Source organism: Alnus glutinosa, chromosome 10 (genome assembly GCF_958979055.1).
Source record: "Alnus glutinosa chromosome 10, dhAlnGlut1.1, whole genome shotgun sequence".
Lineage (NCBI taxonomy): Eukaryota > Viridiplantae > Streptophyta > Magnoliopsida > Fagales > Betulaceae > Alnus > Alnus glutinosa.
Window position 1 is genome coordinate 13,178,006 of NC_084895.1, and position 12,811 is coordinate 13,190,816.

General features: G+C 34.3%; 1 protein-coding gene across 1 annotated transcript; it reads right to left on the reverse strand.

Annotated features, from left to right (window-relative positions):
- Positions 1–1,938: 1,938 nt before the first annotated feature.
- On the reverse strand, positions 1,939–10,372 carry LOC133880440 (glucomannan 4-beta-mannosyltransferase 9-like). The gene is made up of 9 exons (XM_062319389.1): positions 9,660–10,372; positions 8,614–8,712; positions 7,039–7,291; positions 6,378–6,488; positions 5,975–6,111; positions 5,098–5,211; positions 4,802–5,001; positions 3,672–3,866; positions 1,939–2,296 (listed from the first exon to the last, which is right to left on the reverse strand). Exons 1-9 carry the CDS (start codon positions 9,987–9,989, stop codon positions 2,134–2,136), a joined length of 1,602 nt encoding a protein of 533 aa, XP_062175373.1. The 5' UTR covers positions 9,990–10,372; the 3' UTR covers positions 1,939–2,133.
- Between the last annotated feature and the right edge of the window lie 2,439 nt (positions 10,373–12,811).

The window sequence follows — 12,811 nt, forward strand, 5'->3', positions numbered from 1 at the left end:
ATCACCCAAACATGATTTTAAATACAATTTAAATTCTATCAATCATTCAAACATCTTTTTTACCTCAAAATTTGCACGTTAAATAATAGTTGAATTCTGATTTCAAAAACATAACTAACCGGAATAAACATAACTAAACCACTACCTTTACTAACCTACTTCTACACCCATTATCTAATGACTCCTTCAAGTGACCACGTACAACACATTATGGAAGACAACTAGATAAAAAAGATACTGAAATCTAACACATTGAATGCTTCATTTTTTTCTTTTTCTTTTTTTGAAGGGTATTGAATGCTTCACTTGATTGAATGTTAAGGGCTTCTTGAGACCCATCTGGCACCACGTTGAAAACCCAAATGACAATACTCTGCCACTCCTATGCTATCGAAGGCAGCACGTCAAGATACAAATGCAGCCGTGATCATCTCTATTTTTCAAAGATTTGATTGTAACAAAACACACCACTCAAAAATTACAAACAAATTCAACTACCGAAAAAAAAAAAAAAAAAAAAAACATCCAACTACAGGTAATTTCGCTACCCACGAGCAATATCCAACTTGAAAGACACATTTCTATTACCCATTTTTCCAATCAAAGCAAAACCCATTTCTAAAGAGAAAAAGTAGAGATAGAAAAGGCAAGAAAATTCACCGGAAAGATGGTGGCTTTGGATGGTGGCCTTCAGCAAATTTCAGCGGCTGGGTTTGGCTAAGCAGGTGGTGGATTTTTTTGGATAGATTCGGTGGGTTCTTTGCAAAGGAGAAAACTCAAAAAGTTTCTGTTGTCTATTGGTTTTGTTTTTTGGTATAAAATCCGGTGTTTTATATCGGGGGTGTTAGAAAAACACTCGGTGCACATCAGGTGCACACCCCCCTCGCATAGGGTGGAGCCCACATGTTGTGGTCCCCACCCCATGTGAGAGGGTGGGTGTGCACCGAGTGTGTTTTTGGCATTTCCCTTTCACATTTAATGTTTATAGTGTGTTGAGATGATATGTCAATATCTCATTGGAAGTTGTAAAAGTAGAGTTTTACAGCCAGGGACGGAGGGAGGGGGGATTGGTATGGGCCATGAAACCCCCCCTCCCACTCCCCCCAATTTCTTAAAAAAAAATAAAAAATAAAATTTAAGTTAGAAAAAAAAAATAAAAAATATAAGGTAAAAAATAAAAATTTAGCCTACTGGCCCCTACCAAATTTTTTTTTTTTGCCCACTAGCCCCTGCCAATAAAAGCTTGTGGCTCCGTCCCTAATTACAACCCATCCGTATCAAAGGGCTCTCAAAGAGTAAATGTAGCATCTCATTCCCTTCAAAAAGATATCCATGGATTCATCCTATTGCAATATTAGTGCGATATAATTGTCGCGTGTTGGGTTTGGAAGGTTGACCCTAATCCAATCTATTTAATTAAACAAGTTATATTTCGTAATTTTAACCTATTAATTTCGTGTTACGTTAGCGTCTGATTCGCGGGTCTTATCAAAAATTACCCTCCCGAGACATAGGATTCTTTTAACGTTTAACATATTAAAACAAAATTACAGATTATAGTATTGTGAAAATAATCTATGCCAACTTCAACATCCCTCTTACAAGCTTTTCTATTCCCAATCAAAATCTCAACTTATTATTACAAACAATAGGGAAATGATATGTGGGGGACGGGACCAGCAGACCATTTGTATTAAAAATAAATAAATTTTAATGTTTTTGTATTAAAATTTGTTTTTTTAATAAAAAGAGGCTGACAAGGGATGGTATCAGCTCTCTAAACAATAAGCAACCCTATCTATCATGTCTGCATAATCTACTGCTGGCCATCAATGTTTGCTTGTTGCATCTTTTCATTGTAATGAACTTGAACTTCTAATATAACAACATATTGTTCCTTCAATTTCAATTATACATTTTCTTTTTTACTATATCCACAAAAAGAAATAATTTATATTTGAATCATTGTTCACAAGAACAAAATAATCCCTCCTTGTATCAACAATCTGAAACAGAAACTATCTGAATGAAAGAAGCTCGAAAAGAACAGAATTTTCATCTTTTGTTGGCCGGGGAGAACAAACGAGTTGTTGAATGCAATTCTTGAGATCATTCTTTGCCAAACAAATTCTACTAAAAATTGGGAATAAAGGTGCCAACATAACCAACCCCAACAACAAAGAAGGCAATGGATTGGAGAAAGAGGTATATGAAGTAGCGGTTCTTTCCAAAGGAAAGGTCATAGCACCCACAGAAGAAGAGGTAGGCCCCAACAGCAAGCTCTAGCAAATGGACTCTGTTCATGTGCAATCAAGAAACAAAAAATTGTAAACTTTATATCCTCAAATTTTCATACTAGATACACTACATCAAATGCTGCATCCCATTGTTCTAGGTATAAACTTTAGAAGATGGAGGTGATATGTAACGACTAAGAGAAAATGCTAGCTATATCTGTGTTATCACTAAAAAATGACTAATTCGGTTGCATTTGAAGTTTCTTAAAATCACTTATAAAGCTCAGCCTTAATTAGTAAGGAACCAATATGCGACTTAGCATCTATGTAGGCTATTCATCTTCAAAATGTGAGATTGAACTATTACAATATTAGGAGTAAAAATGGGGATGCAGATACGGATGTGGTTATTAGAAATATCTGCATCCGCATAATGCGATTATCACTTTTAGGTATCCGCATCATGTGATTACTATTTGCATTCGCGCGGTTATTAAATGCAACTATTATCTGTTATTCGTATATGGGTGATGAAAGTTTTGGATTATTATCTAAATCTATATAGAAGATTAAATAATGCGGTTATTACTATATCCAAGCTTAAATAAATTAAGATTTTTCTTGTTGAACAATTCACAATAATCAACCATAAATGGTCATTGTCTCAGAGAGTAATCAGGATTTGGATTATCCAAAGAAAAAAAATAAACAAACAAAAATCTAGTGAGGTGTGACTTTGAGATGATAATGAAAAAAACCTAACATAACCTAAAGGTCCTAAATTTACCAAATTCAAAATGACCTTTTTTTAGTGAATTTAAATAAATAAATAAAATATATATTATAAATAAAGAAATGTGGATGCGGTTATTAACTGCATCCGCATACCCTAAAATTGTTATCCACGTATGCGGATAATCGCCCGCATTCGCATATGCGGATATCGGATAACGGATAATGGATAATTGCCAATAGCGGATGCGGACGGTTATTATCCGCCCTCGTTTTTACCCCTATGTTTCATGATATGCTGCTCCATTTGGTATAGACCATATTGAGTAAATGAGAAAAAACATTGGAACTCTAGAAAAACCATTCCAGTTCCAAATTATTAGAAACATACCAGCTTGATTTTGTTTTCCTCTGTTTTCTGCATAGCCTTAACAAAACTCGACACTAAAGAACCTGAGGGCTCTATTTTCACCTGTATTTTCACATTCCCACTTGGAGAGGCCCTCAAAGAGGAACCTAAAGATGTTCTTCTGAACACCGCCCATAGGTTTCACCTTTTTTATTTGTACACAAAATTCATTCTTATGGTGAAGACTATTTGACATGGATCAAATCCTATAAGCTATGACAATTTGAATTCAATCGTTTGATTTTTCAAGAGATTCTGAACACATGATGATTGAGATTCAGACAAAATAATACCTTTCTCCAAACCTGAAACGAGGTTTCCTGGGAGCTTTTGCTCCTGGTCTTGTCTTGAGGGCATCTCCCAATTTCTCAGTGACAACCCACTCATTTACTTTCCCTACCTCGAGCAGACCTATAAATGTCGCCCTAGTCCGGTGCAGAGACATGACATTCTCAAAGAGGATCCAGAAGATCATTAGGTGGAATGATCTGCATGATAAAATATTGAGGCAAAGGTTTTAGAAATCAATTAAAGAGAGTTCAAACTTAGAAGCAACCTCTATTGCTTTTATGATCCTCTATATAAAGCTAGTAATTCTGCAGAATTGCTAGAATATTTGAACCAGGTTTGGACATAGAGACTATCCTACAAAGTAATGACAGACAATTCAATATCCCATGAGAAACATGATGGATGGTTGGTGGGCTTGGACTAGGCTGACAATTTTTGACACAAACCAACATAAAATTAGCAGATTAATATTGAGAGGTCTGATCTATTTAATTAAATAGATCGGGTTAGAGTTGACCTATACAGTCTTATACCTATACCTCAAAATGACTCGAACCTGATACAAGGGCTAGTAATTTTTTACACAACCCGCGAAACCCGACACAAACCCAATATGAAATTAGTGACTTAAGCTTTAAGGATCTTATCCGTTTTAAATAAATGAGTCAGGTTAGGATTGACCTATATAGTCTTATACCTATGCATCTACACGACCTGAACCCGACGTAAGGGCTAGCAATTTTTGACACAACCCATGAAACCCGACACAAATCCAACATAAAATTAGTTGCTTGAGGTTAAAGGGTTTGATTTGTTTAATTAAATGAGTCGGGTTATAGTTGACTTATATAGTCTTATACCTATGTCTCGATATAACCCAAACTCGCGACATAAGGGCTGGTAATTTTTTACACAACCCGTGAAACTCGACGCAAACCCAACACGAAATTAGCAGCTAAGGGTTGAAGGGTTTGATTCGTTTAATTAAATAGGTCAGGTTAAAATTGATTTATATAGTCTTATACCTACACCTCGATACGATTCGAATCTGACACTATAAGATGAAGGGCCACCCTAACACATTATGAAACTTGTTCCCTAAACAAAATAACATTGAGCAGGAGAGAGAAACCTTGGAGTTCCAACAGCATTGAGGAGAGTAATGATAGAAGGTATGTAAACTGCACCCCACTTTGGTACTTCCACTTCAGGAACCAAGACTGTTGCCGGCAAAACAACACAGTAGAAGACAAATGTGACAATATGACCTACGATCTTACGAACAAAGAAAAAGCTGTAGATCACGTAAAACTTCTTCCACAGTGACACTTTCTGCAATGGATTGTAAAACAGAGGATAGTGTAAAAAAAAAATTTAAAAAAAGTAAAAAAAAATTCTAAGACAAGGTAATTAAAAGAAGAAGCATACCGTGTTTGTTATAATTTCCATGACCATTTTTCGGAAGAGATTAGCAGGGCCACAAGACCATCGGTGCTGCTGATAACGGAAGGCCTTCAAAGTACTAGGCAATTCATTTTTCACCTGAAATATATAAATAAATTAATATTAGATTAAACTTAGAAATTGTCTTCTACAAGTTCATTAAATACCATTATTTTTCCAATAAAAGTTATTCTTCATCAAGCTAGCTCAAAAGTACAGCTCTCCGATGAGCGATGAGCAATTGAGGAGCTCTAATTAATTTTGAAAATTAAAAGTTAGCTAAGTCTAGTCTTGGTTGACCGAGAATTAAGGCTCGGTCGACCGAGCTAATGGTCCTAAATCATTGGATCTAATGATTTAGGACAATTGGATTTATTTTTTTCAAAATCACTATAAATATGACCCCTTTGTCATATACAAAGGCACACTACCAAATAGCTTCTTTATTGTCTGCTACAAATTTATTTTGTGTAATTCTCATTCTATGGTGTTTTAGTTCACTCTAAAATGTATTAATTTTAGAATGACTATAGGGCTTCGTTGTATCATTGGAATGATTTTGTCAAAACCATTTAGCACTTTAGAAATGGGACAAAATAAGTTTTAAAGGTATCGTCTTGGCAATCGAGCCTCGAAGTCGAATCTCTTATTTTTCGCCTTCATAAATTTCCATTTTTTTTTCTTTTCCCAACAGAGGATACACAGCCAACAAGGGTATCTTGATATCCCAGTTATATAGAGATCCACTCACTGAAATTAATGTTTAATGAAAAAAACTAACTCCTAGAGTATATTCTCAGAAGTGAAGAATCTACTTTCTCAGATTATAGCTATTTTGGATGCTTAATTATGTGGTCAATACCTGGAGGTCACCAATATAAACAAATTTCCAGCCTTTAAGGCTAGCTCGGACGGCCAAATCCATATCCTCCACTGTGGTGCGGTCCTTCCATCCTCCAGCCTCATTCAGCGCTGAAATTCTCCACACACCAGCCGTCCCTGCATCAATTTAAAAAAGTTATAAATTCTGAATTGAGAACTCTAGCAATTTGTTGCTCGGAATCAATTCGGACGGTAAATGTGAAAAAATTTCAATAAGATCCATCTGTCCAAACATATGAATGGATTGTACGAGACCTTCTTAAACAGATAGATTTAAAAAAACCATCTCACATTTATTGTCTGATTTGCTAACAATTCAAACAATAAAATTGCTGAAAATCTCCGTTCATAAACTGTAGGTTCTTTTTGGAAATATGGGTTACCATTGAAACCAAAGAAGGCGTAGGTTGAGGACCCCACTTCTTGCTCCACTGTGAAATGGTAACCCAATGACATTTCTTGCATCCTTGTCATTAGGCATTCGTCAGCATTAACTGCAATAACATCCGACCATCACACCTCCATACCCAATAGTGTATAACTCTATGCATTTTAGTATTTGTAAAAAATAATAATAATAATAATAATTAAAAAATTAAAAAATAATAATTAAAAGTTTTTTTTTATTATCACGTCATTCCAGATGCGACTGTTATAAAATTGAAATAACACAACAGTAAAAATTAGTCATTAAATCAATATTTATAAAAAAAAATAATATCAATAATAATAATAATTTTCAATGCCACGTCATGCAATTTATATAACAATCGTATTTTCAGCTGAAAGTGAAAAATGAATAAGAAGCCCTGGAATTAATTTGAGTTCGACTAATTTCAGTGTTTCACCCTCTTTCATTTTTATGATATTCTTGAAATAGAAAATATGCTGTAATTTTTTTTACAGCAGCTAAATCAAATATTTTTATTAAATATTTTATGGGTTGTGCCTCAAATATTGAGGAGAGAGTTTTAAAATGTTAACTAAACAATTAAATCAATAATTTTTTCATAAACGTATAACAGGTGGCTTAATGAAGATTACCGAATTTCCAGCGAGCTTGAACAAGAGCTATTTCCGGGTTGTGAAAAAGGAAAGGTACGGCGCGCCAGAGAAAATCAGGGTCAGGTTGGAAATCAGCGTCAAAGATTGCCACGTAGTCGCACATTTTGACGTAGCTGTGCTTCATGCCTTCTTTAAGAGCCCCTGCTTTGTATCCATTCCTGTTGTCTCTGATCTCGTACTTTATGTTTATGCCTTTGCTTGCCCATCTTTGGCATTCTAATTCAACCAGGGCCTGTTGTATTTTAGATCAAGAATTACACAAACCCACATCAGAAAAGCCGATATATTTTGCATGAATTGGGCGATTTTGGGTTCCTAATGGGTTTTCAAAGGGATAATTGAATTAGGAACGGAGATCTTTAGATATTTTTTCCTTCATTCAAATAGCTAGTAATTCAGGTAGCAAATCTGAGTGAGTCTTTTTAGAGTTTACTTGTCCAAACAGGTTTTAGAAAGCCCGCTCTTCTGTTTGGATAGACAAGCCTCGTAAGGAATCTCGCTGGCAATTCGGACTAGACAGCAAATTGCTGGGTTCCAACTACTTGAATTTGACTGTGACCAGAAAGGAAACTTTCCAAAACTAAATTTTTGAAAGAAACTAAATTTTTGAAAGAAACTTCGTGTACGTTTGTTATTGCGATTTTGTAGATAATAAGTGCGATTTTAAATTAAATTGCAGAAAATAAACCATTTAGAATTGCAATTTGAAAACGCAGGCATAGGTAAATAGGTTTTTTTTAAAAACGTACAATTTTAAAAGTTAAATTATGATTTTACTAAACTCTTAACTGCATTTTAAAAAATAACATTTTCAAATCATATTTCTTAAAATCGCAATCCTAAACATATTCATCAATGGCAACCTAGGTGTCCAGAACTTTGAAAGGAAGGGCATGGTTTTTGGTCCAACCAGTTCAATATTATTTGATAGGACATAGACCCAAATGATTGATTTTTCTTAAAAGCCCATCAAGAGTAACTTTTCTGACCAAAAATGTAATATATTTTTTTATTATTATTATTTCTTATTTTTATATAAATTAAAGATCAGTACCTTTTTCGGCAGAAAAATTTTTCTTACAGATTTCAAATATCTAATGTAGGGTAAATTACAAATTATTTGTCTATGTATAGAGATAATTATAAATTATTTTCTTATTTTATTAAAAAATGTTGATAAAACGTCCCTATAGTTTGGGAAAAAAAAAAAATTGAAAAATCGTTATATTTTACATCTCAATTAATAGATACTTTATTGTAGAGTGTAGGTATAACTTGAGACATGAAATTTAGGTAATTTGAGGATTAATTAAAGGTTAAATTTTGTGCTACATGCAATATGTGTGCGTCACATGGAAGAATTCGTCAATTAAGATAGAAAATATTAAGAAGTTATTTTATTATATAGTCTATACGATATGGTGGTTTAATGGCGGTTTCTAGAAGGCTGTTATATAAATTAAGGTATTTAATTTATAATTAGATCTATAATTTAAAAGTATAATCTTGACTTTTGTTTATTTTATTTTTGATGATGTAAATTGAAGCCAGAACCTTAATGGCTGGGTCAGTTGAATCATCAAGAACTTGAATTATTATCCGATCAGACGGCCATGAAAGCCCACATGCAGCTCCAATGGACAGCTGATACACCTGCATATATATAGTAGAATGGTCACATAAAAAGATCAAGCATATTCCCGATGTATCATATAAGCTAAGACTGTAAAAATAAGTTTTGAAACAAAATCGTGGAAAAATATTTTGCAATTTTTTTGTATTATATTATATTATTTTTTATGATATTCAAAATTACGAATACAGATGAAATTTAGTTTTTAAAATTATGTTTAATTAGACGGTTTAGAGAACCCGAAACAAAATTGAAAAAAGTTGGACAAAACTTAAATAAAATTTGAATTTAAAAAATTCACTCAAACATGTTTTCCAAAAATAATAATATATAATCAAAAAAATGGGTTACCCAAACATGCCCGAAAGTATGTGATTTCATTTACCCTACAATTATCTTACAATATTGATGTGACAATTCCAACTAAACCTTATGATCGATTGTGGTTTTTTTTTTTAAAAAAAAAAAAACAATAATAATAATTAAGGATTGGTCGGTACTATAACATTAGCATTGTGGGATAATAGTAGAGCATTACTCTTTTAAAATTGCTATTTTTTCTTTCGAACGCACATTTTGAAGTTGTTGAATGATATTTTGAAACCACTAAACCAACCAGTGAAAGATTCATTTCGGTTTGCAATTTCAAAACGTGTGGTTTTTAAAAACATAATTAAGCATTTGATAAAATTTCAATTTAGTCATTAAAATCGTATATTTTTTAAACCAAATCGCATAACATAAATCGTTTGGGATTGTGCTTTTAAAAAAATTGCAACACAGAATTTCAAATCCCAGGCAAGTGTGTAATATTTTTTTAAAAACGCACAATTTTAAAAGATAAATTACGATTTTATCATACACTTAATTATATTTTTTAAAATCACGTCTTAATTTTTAGTTTCACTTTTTAAAATTACAAACTTAAACCGACCAATGAAAACAAGTATATGCTAATTTTACACACCTCCTTCTCGTTGTACATAGGAATTTGCACTAGAACCATGGGGAACGCCGAATGCCCAAGCTCCACATCGTCCCTCATCGGCTCCCATTTGTAACGCTTCTCCGGCTTCCGACCAAACAGCTTCACGAGAACAATGACGATGCCCATGTAAACTCGCTCCACGAAAAGCATTAAGGACATGACCAAACACACAGCCACCGCCAATTTCAGCAGCGGCACGATCAGCGGCGCTTTGGCCAGCCGCCAAATCAACCCCATTTGGCCTGTAATGTCATCGCGCACGCCTTGGAAAGTGTCGGGAAGTATGGTCGTGGTCGGGAGCCTGTCCATTGTGTTGCTCTGTTTTACTTTTTTTTTTTTTGAGTAAATAACAGAGACGAAGAAAGCTGAATTTATAAAGGGCTGGCCCTGGCTTTGCGAAAGGAACACGAATGGTTTATTTCCTATGAGACAACTTTTGCCGTCTCCTTTTGTGAAATTACTGTGATTTTTGCTTGTGAGTTACGCCAAGGCAATGTCAGTGGACTCGATGATCACAGTGGCCGCTTCATGATCACAAAAGAGAGAAGCTGTACTCAAACATCACCCAAAAAGACATCAAAGCAGGGGAATTGCTCTGTTTCTGCTATCTGGGTGTCTCTGTAGCTCTTCTATGCCCGCGATTTTCTGAAGAGAGCCCCAGTAGTGTTGAAGTTGAAGCTGTGTTTTTGCAAATATGTATGTATATATATATATATATATATATAAGAAAATACAGAGGAAGCTCGGTCAAAAAGACAGAGAGTGTTGATCTTAATCGGACAATGACTGTCGGATTGATTAACCAGCGTTTAAATTACATCTGCTTAATCAGAATATTCGAGAGGTTTGCACAATTCATACACAATTATGCTCAAAGTAGCTAGTTTAGCTATCACTTTCAGTTTCTTAATTGCCAGTTGCAAGGCTGGCGCACAATAGCTTATTTCAAGTCCATTGGGTTGTTGAATTCTTGCGCTACTCCAAAACAAAACTAACCTTTCAGGGCAAAAAATAAAAAATTAACCTTACCAGAAAAGATGTATTTCAATTGTCGTTTCAAGAAACCATGATTATTGAGAAAATCTATATCCACGATTATCCATAATGTTAACTAGGCAGACTCAATTAGGGGTAGCAATTGGTGTTTACGTATCGCGTTCAAATCTCGTCGAGACATGTATATAAAGAGAAATGATAAATAGGAGATGTTTGACCATCTCCAGTCTGTCATTTAATAATTAAAAAATATATTTTATTAAAAAACATGAAAAAAAAAATGTATAAAGGTTAAATGAAAAAAAATAAAATATATTTTTTAATTATTAAATGACGGACAGGGGACAGTCAAACGTCTCATGTCTATCATTTCTCATTTATAGCATTACTTTTATGTTATATAAATGAATGTAATACACATCTTTAACGAAAAAACAATAAAACAAATTAACCAAGGAATAGCTTAATTGGCTGGGATCACACTTCATGAAGCAGATGTCACTAGTTCAAATGATTCTTTTTAGTCTTTTTTTATTATTATTTTCTTTTTCCCAAGAGACATGCATGATTGTTGGGTTCATTCTCTGAGAGGGTGAAGTATGAATTTAATTTGGAGAATTGAATTGCATCGAGGGATTTTTTTAGGGTTGCGAAAACACCCCAGTTTTTTTTTTTGAACATTTTTGGGCGATTTGGTGAGCCATTCCTTCGATGCATCCATGAATAGGAGTGGGTTTGGAAAAAAGATCACAGAATCTTTATAGTCATTCTCTATTGTGATGAGTCTCATGTTGAAACATAGTGTGAGTGTATATAGTTTCTCACATTGATTATAGCTATAGCAGTATGACTGTAAGTGATTGGTGAAAGATAGTTAAAATTCAGGATCAGATTGGACTAGGAGTCCTATCCCAATTCTTCCAGGGATAAGACTACTAATTGGATTATGACTCATACTTCAATTCAACTTAGAGTAGAGTCCTAATCCAGATTTCTTGGGATAACTGATACCTGATTTTCTGGGACATGCTTTTCCTGGACCTTGGCTGAGTTGACTCTCAGTCCCTGGTTGTCTGCATTCCCGGAACCCAATCTGAATTTACTGCCTGTCGCATATTCTCGGGAATTGCTGCTTAATGTCTATCTCCCGAGATAGGACTACCTAAGAGTCCTGTTGTTTCTTCCTTGGGCCAATACTGTCTCGAAGGCCCATGATTTTTCTGATGGGCTGATTTGAGTTAAATTATTCCCAACACATCCCCTTGCTTGTGAATTAAAAAAGCAAATCTTATGCGTTTTCAAATCATAATTTTTAAAAAACGCAATTTCAAAATTTTTATTTTTTACAATTTAATTATTTTAAAACTACCTTTTTTTGCCAATGAAATCACATTATCATTCGCACCCTTAGATGACATGTCCAAAGTGCCTGAGTTAAGAAAACAAAATCTGTCTGTTTTCATATATTTGTGTATAAAAATTAATTGGCTCAGATTTCAAGTTTTTACCAATTTCTATTTGTCTAAATATAAGTTTAGCTAAAAGCTTGTGGAGAAATGTCCAAATTTTAGAAGTCATTATTGAAAAATAAAGAGATTTCTAATTAATTGTGTGTGTGAACAATGTGTAACAAAATATTAAATGTGGAATTAAATGAGACAAATATTTTGTTGACGAAATGAAAACTCAATTAAAAGAAAAACCACTCCGGGACAGTCAAACCCAAGATATCCACTATTCAGAAGACAAGACTAGTTACAAAGTAGTAGTACTCACATACCCCTAATGCAGTGGTCGTACCTTGAACTCTAACGTATAACCCAACATGAACGCCTCACAACCAGGTCTCCTACCTGAATAGGGTTTTCAATAGAATCCTTTACCATAGGGCCAACCCCTAAGATAGACTTCACAGCTAATCGAATCACATACTGGCAAAAACTAAAGAGCTAGCAGATCATCAATATCTCCCTAAACACCCTCTCTAAGCTATAATGAATTCACCACCGAATTCTGTATCGAATGCATGCCTAGAACCACTTATTTATAGGCTTTAGAAGCCTTAATTCGAGTAAAAAACGGAGTCTTCGGCACGCCCGTCTGGATGGTAGCCTTGGACGTCCGGACGGGCAACT

What these genes read in the sequence shown, in the direction of transcription:
- LOC133880440 (XM_062319389.1), bottom strand. Translation starts at nt 9,989, where the DNA reads ATGGACAGGCTCCCGACCACGACCATACTTCCCGACACTTTCCAAGGC. An exon ending in TCAAGCTCGCTGGAAATTCG is followed by an intron (nt 6,489 to 7,038) that starts GTAATCTTCATT and finishes ATGTTATTGCAG; the next exon opens with TTAATGCTGACGAATGCCTA. An exon ending in TGGAAATTATAACAAACACG is followed by an intron (nt 5,002 to 5,097) that starts GTATGCTTCTTC and finishes AATCCATTGCAG; the next exon opens with AAAGTGTCACTGTGGAAGAA.